This window comes from Diabrotica virgifera, chromosome 1 (genome assembly GCF_917563875.1).
Source record: "Diabrotica virgifera virgifera chromosome 1, PGI_DIABVI_V3a".
Classification (NCBI taxonomy): domain Eukaryota; kingdom Metazoa; phylum Arthropoda; class Insecta; order Coleoptera; family Chrysomelidae; genus Diabrotica; species Diabrotica virgifera.
In genome coordinates, this window is record NC_065443.1 from 8,716,728 (window position 1) to 8,729,644 (window position 12,917).

General features: G+C 31.8%; 1 protein-coding gene across 6 annotated transcripts in view; it reads left to right on the forward strand.

Moving 5' to 3' along the window:
* Nucleotides 1-1,012: 1,012 nt before the first annotated feature.
* LOC114328626 (phospholipase D2) overlaps nt 1,013-12,917 on the forward strand; it is a 96,494-nt gene continuing 84,589 nt past the window's right edge. For 4 of the 6 annotated variants that reach the window (XR_007701085.1, XR_007695768.1, XR_007695774.1 and 1 more), the window contains exons 1-2: nt 1,013-1,281; nt 1,929-2,164. Coding sequence is in view for 1 of the 6 variants with exons in the window: in XM_028277571.2 (XP_028133372.1) it covers nt 1,948-2,164 (217 nt within the window). In the remaining 5 variants the exon portion in view is untranslated. Of the gene's footprint in view, nt 1,282-1,536; nt 1,635-1,928; nt 2,165-12,917 lie in introns of those variants that run through there. The other 2 variants (XR_007695766.1, XR_007695715.1) reach the window with 2 other exon arrangements.

Genomic DNA, 12,917 nt, shown 5'->3' on the forward strand with positions numbered 1-12,917 from the left:
CCCCAAACATCCAAGACTGCCCATACATTTATAAAATTAAACATATTAAACAAAATCTTTTAACCAAAGGAATCAATGTACATTTTATCTGGATTAAAGCACACGCAGGATTTGAACATAATGAGTATGTCGACTTATTAGCCAAAGAAAGCGTTTCATCCGATATCAGTATTCTACATAAAATAACACTGACTGATAGTATAATCTCTTTCAAGTCAACACTGCATCGGGAGTGGAGCTACCAGTGGAAGGAATACTCTTTTGTGAATCAAAATAGATACTCGTTAATTCAGCCCGATATTCCCAAATTTCCTTGGTACAAGTCTTGTAGAGCTTCTAGAAAGTACATAACTTCTATTATTAGAGTACGATTCGGGCACGCATGTTATCCAAAGCATTTATTTAAAATACAGGTTTTGGATAATGATAAATGTGAGCATTGTGAAGAGGAAAGTGATTTAGATCATATATTTTTTGGTTGTTCTAAAAATACAATTTACTCATCTAAATTAATAAATGATTTATTAAAATGTAAAGTAGCAACTCCTTGGAATATACTATATTTATTATCACTTGGTTCTGTAGATGTATACAACTCTTTAATTAACTTTTTAAAAGACAGCAAATTATCATTATAATTCCCTTAAACATTTTTAATTAATACCTTTGGTAGTTAGTAGTTTTAGCTGTTAAGCTTAGTGTTACTTAATACCTTTTAGTTGTTATCTTTGTTTTAAACCTGTTTTGTATAACTTGATAACTTGTATTCCTTATGTGTCTGGCAGTATGACGGTAAGTCTAAGCCAAAATTAAAAAAAAAAAAAATAATAATGCAAATTTTATAAACATTATTGTTTAGTGCACAATCTACTGGAATTAAAATCTATCGATCTAGCAGAAATCTTTTCCTCATTGTATTATATAAACCAAAATTCACTAGATGGCACTAGCTCCTCTATTTTGCTGAATATTTTGACAACACTGTCCTTCATTTATTTTTTTAGGTTAGAGTATGTTTTGAAATGAAAGTGCAGATGTGAACTTGTAAATTTTAAGAGAATCGGGAACTACAAAACATTCAGTTTAATGTGAGTCACTTATTTAACAACATATTGGTCAAGCGATGGGTTTTAATTGCTATTTCCGTTTTAGTCTACATCAGTCAGTATAAAAGTGTAGTGTAAAAAAAACGAAATTTTGAATTAAACTTATAAATTTATGTTCTTCTATGAGTCTAGGTCACAATAAACTGCTGTTTTACGTATATTGAATGGAAAAAAGGTAATCACGAGTCAAGATAAATTATTGTTTATTTAGTTTAAATGAAAATTACAGGAAATAGTAAGTTTTGTAGGCTGAAATAGCCCTGGAATTTAATAAAAAGATGTCTATCTAAATGAGTATTATTTTTCTAATCTACTCAATTGCTAATCCCATACACTTTTTTCTTTTCGTTTTATCTTGTATCTCTTGAATTTTTCAGTTTTAGATCAATGATAAGATTATAAGATTCTTTATTTGTGTCATTTCTTTGAGTAGTCAGGTACTTATCAATGTAGTTTTTAGTCCAACAAATATTTAGTTAATACATTTGTATTTGCAAAATCTAGAAAAATAAAATGCTTTGTCGATAAGTAAGTTATCACAAAATTTCAATAAATTACCATACCTTGTACATTGACTCCACTTTCCTGTAATTTTTCTTTGTTTAAAAAATATGTTACTGCAATTGTGCAATTAAATCAGCAAGTTCAATTACCTTTTAACTTAATATTTCCCATATTGAGGTAGTGTCAATAAATGTTTTTGTCATAAAAAACAACCTTTGTTTCCTGTGAGATTTTTCTATTGTTTATATGTTTTTGTTATGGATCTGAGTTCAGTGTTCCTTGAAGTCATCAACAAGTTTTTATTTGTTTTTTCTGCAGGTTTAAGTTATAATCAACAATGGAGAACAACAAACAAACGAATGGAGAAGTGGAAGACAATTCAGAAACTGAAGACAGTGGAGACTATCGTGAGAATTCAGTGAACAGGCCCAGTTTGGGATCAATAGGATCAGATGGGGATTACGATGATGAATTGGGGGTGCCTGCTTCTATTAAAGTTGTGGATATGGGTGATGGGCCTGTTGCTATTGAGAACTCAGATGATGAAGTTGAAGGTAAGAATTTATTATATTTATTTTTCACTTTTTTACACAACTTTACAATTTCAAATAATTGTAAAAAACATCAGTATTCAATCTAGAATAATTTTTGAGGTGCGGTGAAATACATTCTTACATTTTTGCATTGGTTTAAAATACAAAAACCACTTTTAAATTGGCACTAATATCCTTAACTCTTTAAAGAATTAACTTTTTCAGCAACATTATTCATTTTTTTAAGTATGGTCATTTTCAGTTGATTAACGAATTAGCTATAACAGTTAGTCATGTCAAGAAGTATGTTGGAAGGATTTGAAAACTTTTTTGATACCCTTGCTTCATTTCTTGACCTTACTAAAGCTTTTGATTGTGTCCTTAAAAATCTGCATGCCTATAACTTTCATCCTGTCTATTTAACACATTCACGGACACAATTGCATATGTAGACACTTATAAAGGGACAGATGAAGATGAAGATTTGCCTGTGAATGTGAGTCTTATCTATCAGATAAATGTCAGTTCTTTAACCAGTGTAATCTGATAAAAAAAACCTTTGAAGTATAGAGTGCATCAATGGTCAGTCCTTGGTTCAATATTATTTCTCATTTTTATTAATGACTTGGTATTTTCACAGAAGGGCCCAAGATTATGTTTGCTTGTGATTCTATATACTGTCAAAGCTATCACCCTTCCCAAATCAATGCTATAGATTTTAAGACCACAGACAGCAATTTGTTCCATTGGTATTTAGCAACTCGTATTTCTCTCAATAATTCAAAATCACAAGCAGTGAACTTCAATCTAAGACATAGTACCATTGTACTATTGCACATCTCATTTTAAGAAATTATTTACAGGAAGTTAAATTTCTTGGTGTCTATCGTAATTAGGGCTCACTTGGGAACAGCACATACTGAAATTTTCTATAGATCCAGCTAACTAAAATAGCTATCCAGCCAACTCTTTTTATTTAGAAATCGAAGGTTCTTCTCCTAATGATGTTACAATCCTTTGTGAGTCTTGGCCTGATTAACAATCTTCTTCCATTCTGCCCTATCGGATACTTTCTTTCTCCACTAAGTACCTAATGTTCATAGTTTTCTCTCCCTAACATCTCCCTCTATGTCGTCTATCCATCTTTTACAGGGTTTTCCTTTTGTTCTATTTCCTTGGGGCTTCCATCTCTGAGAAATCTAAGGTTACCTCTCTGCAAACCCTTTTTACAATATATAGTAACTTTCACTCACAACTAACTTGTGCAATCCTTTCCTGGGGACATTATTGCCACATAGATAATGTTTGGCCAGTAGAAAAAATGTATTAGTATAATCACTAGACAAGGTTATCAGGAGGATTGTAGACAGTCTTTTAAAAATCTGAAAATTCTCACACTACCTTCTGTGTACATTATGCAGTGGCTGTTGTTGTATGTTTATCAAAATATGAAAAACTTCATAAAACAACAACATACTTATCAACCTATAAATTGTGATATTCTTGTGCCGGATTTCAGGAACAGTTTGAATCATGGTTTATTATAGATTCTTCTCTAATCATTGAAGACGTTTCACAACAATTTTATAGTTGTAACTTGTTTCACATCTGTCAATTGTTTCTCATATATTCAGAAACCTATCAGTTTTGTGATCAGTGCCTGTATATTTCTCAAAACTTCGTGGGTATCCAATTAAAACGAAATATCTTTAGTCCAGTTATCTCAGAGACGTTATGATCTCTTAAAAACGGGATGAACAAGCCGGATTTTGCTGTGGATATCAATTTTCGGATCCCAAAAAGATGCCCACTCTTCCACCGAGCTTCCTCTAAAACCCACCACCAACAATCAACGAGAATAAAACGAGACCAACAAGCCGGATTTTGCTGTGAATATCAATTTTCGGATCCCAAAAAGATGCCCACTCTTCCACCGAGCTGGAGTTTTGGCAAAAAATATGAGGCATTTGAAATAAGCTTAAAAAACACTGAATTTAAATTTTCATATTACAGATGATTTCCTGTTACGGGAAATGCTTCCATGAAGGATTGAATGGAACTTGTTATACTTATGTTATCTAAAAGAAGTATTTTAAAAACATTTTGTTTGAAGTACATATAAGGCAAATATAACAATTTCCTGATTTTTCACAAAAACATATAACTTTTGAATTTTAAGTAGAATGTTTCTACTATTGATTGCAAGTAGTCGCTTCATGTAGGCGAGTCTTGCAATTTCAAGGGAGACCTTTGAAAACCGGTAACAATGTACTCTGTGAGTTTGTAATGTGAAAGTTTAAATTCAGCGTTTTTTAGGCATATTTCACATGCCGAAATGCCTCATATTTGTTGCCAAAACTCAACATCGAAATTTCATGTTATAGGATTTGAAGATTAGGCTCTAATGGAAATTCCATATCTGCCACTGGTCAATGGAAGTGCTAACTTTTATTGATCTCATGAGAATTCTAAAAATGGCAAAACTCGCGAAACGTTTATTTATTTAACAGCTTTATATAAAAGAACTTCATTTGCGGCAAAATGCAAAAATTGCATACGAAATCTGCACTCTTCATCTTTAAAACGCTTTTTGATATAGTATAGAATTTTTATTTAAAAATTTCACTGGTTTTTTAATAAAACATGAGATATATAATTCTTTGATAATATAATATTTACAGCATACTATTCAAAAATGAATATCAGAGTTCAGAAAACATTTTACATAAAAAAACCTGCTTCTATTCTTTGTATTTACCACTGCCGATGATTAAAATAAAATAATACTTTCTGTCTGGTAATTACCACTTGGTTGGATACAATCACTTTGCTTTAATCATTTAGTAATTTGGAATGGATACTTCAAAAATAAATTAGTTTGGTATTGGTATAAACAGTTATTATACACAACCTTGGAAAACTGCTGGCCTGAATTTGCGTTTCATATTTTTATCTCTCAATAGTTCATTATAAGCTTTTGGCAAATATAAACTTAATTTCACAGTATGTCTACATAAACCGGGAGTGAGATAATTTTGAAGTTAAAATAAAATAGAGATAAATGTAAGATTGTTTTATTTAAAAGCAGCTGCTTCAAACTTATCCGTAATTAGGTCATTACAAGCAGCGGCGGCTCGTGGGTCAATCTTCAGGGGGGTCATTTTGGTTTGAAAACTTCAAACTGTTGATTTTTTAAAGTATTTAAAAGATCTTTTAGCATTTATATTTTAGATAAAAAATACAGACTTAGATAAAACTCAATACTATTTACCCTAGTTTTCCGAAAATTAAATTTGTCTTTTTTTAGAGTAAATCTTTTAAAAAATATAGGAAAAATGGTATGAACAGGTTATTGACTGATATATAGATAGGAATATTTATAGTATAATAAATTGTAAATTTATTAAAACGAAACTTACTTTAAATATTTTTATATTTTAAGTCAATTCTTCTATCCTTTAGTTCTGCAAAATAGTCTATGACCTTCTCATTGAAATTTGGAATGCTCTTGACAAGCGTTTTCTCGATGCTCAGCATAGACAAGGCACTAAGTCTAGGTTGTCCCATCGTATTACGCAGGAATGTTTTTACTCTTTTTAAAGTAGAAAAACATCTCTCACTTTCCACGGTTGTCATAGGGAGTGTGCACAAAATATTTAATAACTTCACTGCTTCAGAAAATGTTTCAGACAAATTCATGTTAATAAAAAGCTGAAGTATGGCTACTGCACCAGCACTATTGCGAAAATCCTCACGACAATATAAGACTTCAAGTTCCGATTTTAGTTTGGAAATATTCACTGTGGGATAATTAGCCGTCACCATTTTTAAAATATTTTGCGGAAAGTTGGTAGTGTATGCTTCAAATTTCTCTATGTAGAATAACTGTGAAATCATGAGATGATCATTGAAACTAAACCTGTGATTTATTTCAGATATAATAATATCACAAATTTCAAGTGCAGTTCGTCGCTTTGGATCCTCTGCAGTAGTTTTTCTTTTTTTTGCTGTTGATGTGCTTGGTACTTCTGATTCCAAAATAGTATTTCTAATTATTTGGATATTGTTGTTAAAAGACAGGATACAATTTTTGACAGATATAACATCAATGTCTCGCATTTGCAATTGTTTAAACAATATATCAACATGGGGCATTATTTTATGGAAAAAATTTAACCAAAATAAAAAATGCTCATCTTCCAAATGTCTTTTTAAACCAGTTGCTTGATTTATATTGTTACCATCTTGCTCCTCATCAATAATTTCCTCTAAGCAAGATTTTAAATCATCTTTATAAGTGTATACAATTTCAACACATTTTGTATTGAAAGCCCATCGAGTAGGCGCAGCTTTAGGTAGCCTTACTTTAACCACTCTATCCAGAACCATCGTACGTTTTGGAGATCGGCCGAAAAAGGACGAAAATCCGTGTAAATTTGCAAAAAATATTTTTATCGGTTTGTGTTGACTCGCCGCTTTTTGGAGGATAAGATTAAATTGATGGGCATAGCAGTGAATGAAGTGTGCATTTGGGTATATTTCTTTAATTTTTGTTTGTACTCCTCCCAGTTTACCGCTCATGACTGATGCACCATCGTAACTTTGGGCAATCAATTTTTCAGGTGCTTCATTAATTTTTAATAATTGAAGTTCTTCCAATATTACATTAGTTAAATGTTGTGCTGTAGTACCTAGGGGGTTAACAAATTTCCAAAATCTTTCATGTACAATACCAGTTAATACATATCGCAATATGATAATCATCTGCGTTTTATTGGAGCTGTCTGTGGTCTCATCTACTTGAATGGCCACAAAATTTGTCTGGCCAATCTCCTTCATGATATGAGTATGCACAATGGCTAACATTGATTCTAAAATATCGTTCTGAATTGTTTTCGATGTTCCTTTAAATACTGTACTTTTTTCAATGTGTTCTTTAAACATTAAATCCAGTTCAGAAACAAAATCGATAAGGCCCAGAAAAATTCCACGATTATTGGAGCTGTCACTTTCGTCATGACCGCGCAATGCAATTTCGAAAACTCCACAAAATTTTACACAGTCGATTAGTTTGTTTAAAATATACCTATTTTTAGATACCAATTCATTAAAGTCATGCACAGATTTACGATATACACTATCAAGTTGCTGTCTTATGTTAACACGTCCTAAACTTGCGTAACTCATTGATGAATTTATATGAGTAGTTGAAGAGGCATGTTTTGTAATTTTCACTTTTAAATGCTTAATGTCAGTTACTCCATTTTTCGCCCATACAGCGTCATTCGAAAACAGTAAACACGGATAGCAAAAAAATGCATTTCTCACACTGCAGCCACAAATCCAATCACACAAATTGTACATTGATTCTTTAAAATATCTTTGAATGTCCTTACCCCTATCCTTTGTTGTTTGTTTTAAATTCATGTTTGGTTTTGGTCGACCACTTTCTTTTTTCTCAAGCCGCCGTTCATAATTTAGTGTTCCAGCAGATTTTAAGGCAATTATTTCGTCAACAACACTCATCTTGTTTTTGTTACAATCACAAAAAAATCCAACAAAACAAAATAAATTACGCAAATACGCCGCGATCGATATAGACCTGCCGTGAAGTGCGGTCAGCAGACGGTAACTAACTAAACGTGAGGCCGTCGACTCTACTAGAGGTATACGACGGAAAGGTCACTCCCACTCTCGCCCACGAAATTGCTATCTGCCGTCTCTTTTCTATTTTACATGCATTTGTCCATAAGCCATAAGAACTGTATATAGACAATTTAAAATACGGCCCAGCCACGGGCTTGTGTATAGCGCGAGGCGCGACGTTATTATATCTATTATATTTGTTTTGCCAATGCAGACTGCTGAGAGAGAATTTTATATTTCAGAGTGAAGTTTTAGATAAAAGATATTTTTAATAAAATTGGTATTTTTATGAGATTATTTTAGGGGGGTCATTGACCAATTGACCCTAAGGAGGAGCCGCGCTTGATTACAAGCTACAATAATTATAACAATTATTATATCTGATGCGATAGTTTAAGTCTCTTATACATTTTAAAACACGGTTTAACTGATGTCCCTGAAAAATACTTTTAAATTACGTATTAGGAGTTACCAATGACTGATCAGCTGACAAAATTAATTAACAAGAGTATAAGACACAATAAAATACCAGAAGAATGGAGAATAAGCTATTTCACACATTTTCCTTATACTCTATGACCGTTTTTGGTTTTTCCGCTGTCTTGTTTTCTTTTCTAATATTTTGTAGTGTTTTAGCCAATCATAATTTGTACAAAAGTTGGGTGGATTCATTCTTTGGACTTTCCAAATTATATTTGTTTACACTCACTCATAGTTCCGGCCATTGTTTGTCGCTTTATTTTGCGGTATAGTTCTTCCACTCTATCTTTTCCCATCAGTGAAATTATTTACGAATTACTTTTTATACTGGGTCAGTGGCGGCCGGTGAGGTAGTGCCATGGAGCCATGGCACTACCTTATTTTTATGCAGAAACATATTTTTTTTATCTTTAAACCGTTTTAATGCCCGTTCATTTTTTGTGCCTATTTCTTTTCTCTTTATAAATTATATAAAATCTGGCAACTGTGCAGTGTAGTACAACCCTCGCCACAGTCGCCACTCACAGCGGACGGGATGACCGCATCATGCCAAAAGAGGCTCGGAGCCAGCGTCCTAGATGGCTCGGCTGAAAAGAGAAAGATTTTTCGGGCATTCTATGTAAGTGACAGAGATAGAGCTATATTGCACTTTTAATACACGTTTAAATGAGACTAATTCGTGCCTGGCTCGACAAGGAAGATCTAATATTTTTTACTATTATGATCGTAGTGAGTGAATAATGGATCGTAGATGCAAAAAGATTCTCGTACAGGGTAGTATTCTCCTTTTCATGAACATTTTTCAGTGCGTCACAAATTATAGAAAAAAAGGTAAGTCCGTGATAATACACATTTATGACATTTATTCTAACGTGACATTTTAGTTAAATCTGACAGTTGTCAAATTTTATTTTCAATTTGGAATAAAACCAAATCAATATGTCTATTGCATTTATAAAATGGTATTTTCTTTCATTTGTATAGTCTTATAAATTGTATAGATTATATTGATAATATTATTATTTTATTTAATAAATAATTCTTTTTTGATTATGGCGCCATCTATCCACAACTAGAATAATCACCGAACTAAAATAATTACCAAATTATTCACAGACGTGCCTTTTTTTCCGTCACATACAATTTAATGCGTTAGAGAGAAATCGAAAAACTGTGACGCACTGAAAGATGATCATGAGAAAAAGAATACATTATATTTTCGAGTTTCTTTACGCGTTCGCTCGCTCGTTTTTGTATTTATAATTTTACATTTTTAATGATTAAACTTTTTATTATAAACTATTATATTTTTAAGTCATTTAAATTTTTTTAATTTTTAATAAAACCCGAGTTAAATTCAGCTTATCGTGAAGTCTAATTAAACACAATGAACAAGAAGTGGATAAAGAATCGATATGTTTTGAATCAAATTAAAAATTATATCTATATGGTTTTGTGGAGCTTTCGAGTTAGTTTTCAGAAATCACGACGAAAAGGAAAATTCAGAAAATAGAGGCATCTTTATGGAACTGTTCAATGTTAGACAAATTAGACAACGACTTAGGTTCATATTCAAAGTTCCAAATCTTTAAAAGCATGTACCTCAAAACAACACAAAATGAACTCCTTCAGTGCATCTTAGATGTTTATCACGAGAAAATAAGGAAAGAAATTGAAAATTATCTTTGTGTTGCAGTGATTGCCGATGAAACAACAGACGTCGCGTCGCTGGTGAATTTCAGTTAGTTATAGTTTTCCGATATTTGTGTAAAGGGCGATAAGTTGAGAGATTTTGGAGATTTTACTTGTTGGACGGACATGATGTCAAATCAATCACTGAATGCATTTTAAATGTTTAAATTTCTTGACACCCCAGAAATGGTATATACCTACATAATGTAAAAGTATCCGTACCTATTTTTTTATTAAATTTCTATTTTATACCTTTTTTAACAATATCGTGAACCCGTCACTAAAAATTTAGGCAGCTGCCCGAATTCTGGCACTACCTACTTAAAGTGATACGAGCCGCCACTGTACTGGGTCTCTTTTTTACACACAAAAACTAGTATCGTAAAACTAAGCCGTTTGTCTATAGAAACCACAATAAGTTAAACAAGGATAAACAATACTGCATGTCTTTGATACCTTGTGTACTATGAATATTGACGTTTATCATTTTCAATGACAGTGACATTAGCGCATTTGTTGTGTATATTGTAATTTATAACTTATATTGTGTTTATTTTATAAAGTCATATTGTGTTAAATATATCATCATAATTATACATCTCCAAGTGGAGCAAAGGGCACCTTGCGGTGTTTCAAGTAGCAGTATGCGGTATGATGGGGAGGTTGCTAGTGCCACGCATCATCTGATGAGTTCCGTCCTATTTTGTTTACTAGTTTTCTCCATTCCCTTCTGTTTTTTGATATCTTTTTGGCATCGTTCCATGTTAAATTGTTTTCTTTGAATTCTTTCTCTATTGTTCTTTTCCACGTATAAGATGGTCTACCCTTTCTTCTTTTGCCTTGAGCATTGTAATGTAGAGCTTGTCTAGCAATATTTGTTGCTGGTTTTCGTAAGGTGTGTCCTATCCGCTTCCATTTCCGTTTTTTATTGTATGTTCTATCCTTTCTTCATTTGTTACTCTCCACAATTCGTCTTTAGTGATTTTGTTTGGCCAAATTATTCTCCGTATAATACGTTGGCACCTGTTAATGAAGGATTGTATTTTCTGAAAGAATTGTTTATGGTGTTTCCATGTTTCTGCTCCATATAACAGGACAGACTTTACATTAGTTTCAAATAATCGTAGCTTTGTTCTTCTGCTGATGTTTGTCGAGGCCCATATCTTGCGTAAAGACTTGAAAGCGTTTTGTGCCAAGCTTATTCTTTGTGTTATGTCCTTTTCTGTGCTTCCTGTTGTGTTTACCAGACGGCCCAAATAACAGAAATCTTTTACTTCTTCTATTTGTTTCCCTTCTAAATATATATTATTTCCGTTCGTTTAATGATAATTTATGTCAATGATGAAATGTCATTGATCTTTTATTAATACTTAATTTAAAATTTAGTTTGACATTCACGAAGTGTCAAACTCAAATGTAAATAACCTATGCTTTGCTTAACAAATCGAGATTAAACAAGCTGAAAATGCGAGCATTATCATAACGAAAACTTTGTTTATTTACGTATTTTAATTCATAATATGGAAAATTGCTATTATGAAAAGTAGTTTAGAATTAATAATTATGTTTTAATGTGCAATTATATCATTCTAATTTAAATGTTATGAACTATAAAGGTAGTTTACTTTTGATCGAAATTCATATTTTTTATATACCTCGTATAAGATTAATAAAATTTTACATATGATGGTTGCATCATAAATCTTAGAACATGAAGAGGTGTTTATGAAGAATAACTTTTCTTCGTCAAATTAAAAATAAAAGAGTTATAAATGAAAATGTTGTTGGTATCCATAATTTGAGAAAAATCTTCAAATTTTTTTTCCATTAGAAGGATGTAATTGCACATATCAGACCATAATTTTTTATACCAAACAATATTATTTCATATACTGTCGGTTCTCTAAACTCAGACACAACTGGTTAGTGATTTTAGTCAATAAAAAATAATTACTAATTAGTTAATAATTACTAAATAATTAGTAATTTTGTCAATTTTAGCAAAATCGCAAAAACAAAAAAAATACCTACTACAATTACTAGCCAGTTGTGTCGAGTTTAGCGAACCGACTATATTTTGATTTCATAGCAAATGGAACAGTCCATTTATCATAAAGGGGAGGCCGTATACCCCTATAATCCTTTTTAAAGCTGTTAATAAATAATTATTGCTTTTAAAATATACTCAGATTGTATTTTTGAACATCTTATTTATTTTATATAATAATTAAATTCACTATAAAATGTCATTGATGTTTTATTAATACTTAATTTAAAATTTAGTTTGACATTCACGAAGTGTCAAACTCAAAAATAACCTCTGCTTTGCTTAACAAATTGAGATTAAAACACTAGCCTACTTAATAGCAACGATTTGAGCTGGACGTCTAATGTGTCGGTAGAAAATAAAAAAAACGATTGTGACGTCACATTTTAGACTTCGAAAGTCGATTATCTCGAAGACGGTTAGAAATATCGAAATGCCGTTTTCAGATTTGGATTCAGAAGAAAAAACTACATAAGAATCCATTGATAAATCTGATCTGAGTATTGCAGGAGCGGCAACGCAATAACACACACACTTTTGCGAATTATAAACGAAATGTTTTCGTTGAAAACTAGCCTACTTAATAACAACGATTTCAGCTGGACGTGTAGTGTGTCGGCAGAAAATAAAACGATTGTGACGTCACATTTTAGACTTTGAGGTCGATTATCTCGAAGACGGTTAAAAATATCGAAATGCCGTTTTCAGATTTGGATTCAGAAGGAAAACCTACAAAAGAATCCATCGATAAATCTGATCTGAGTATTGTAGGAGCGGCAACGCAATAACACACACACGTTTGCGAATTTATAAACGAAATGTTTTCGTCGAAAATCTACTAACGCATTGTTACAGTTAAAATCCTTTAAAATTTTTTTCTATTCTCATACTATAATACTATAATATAAA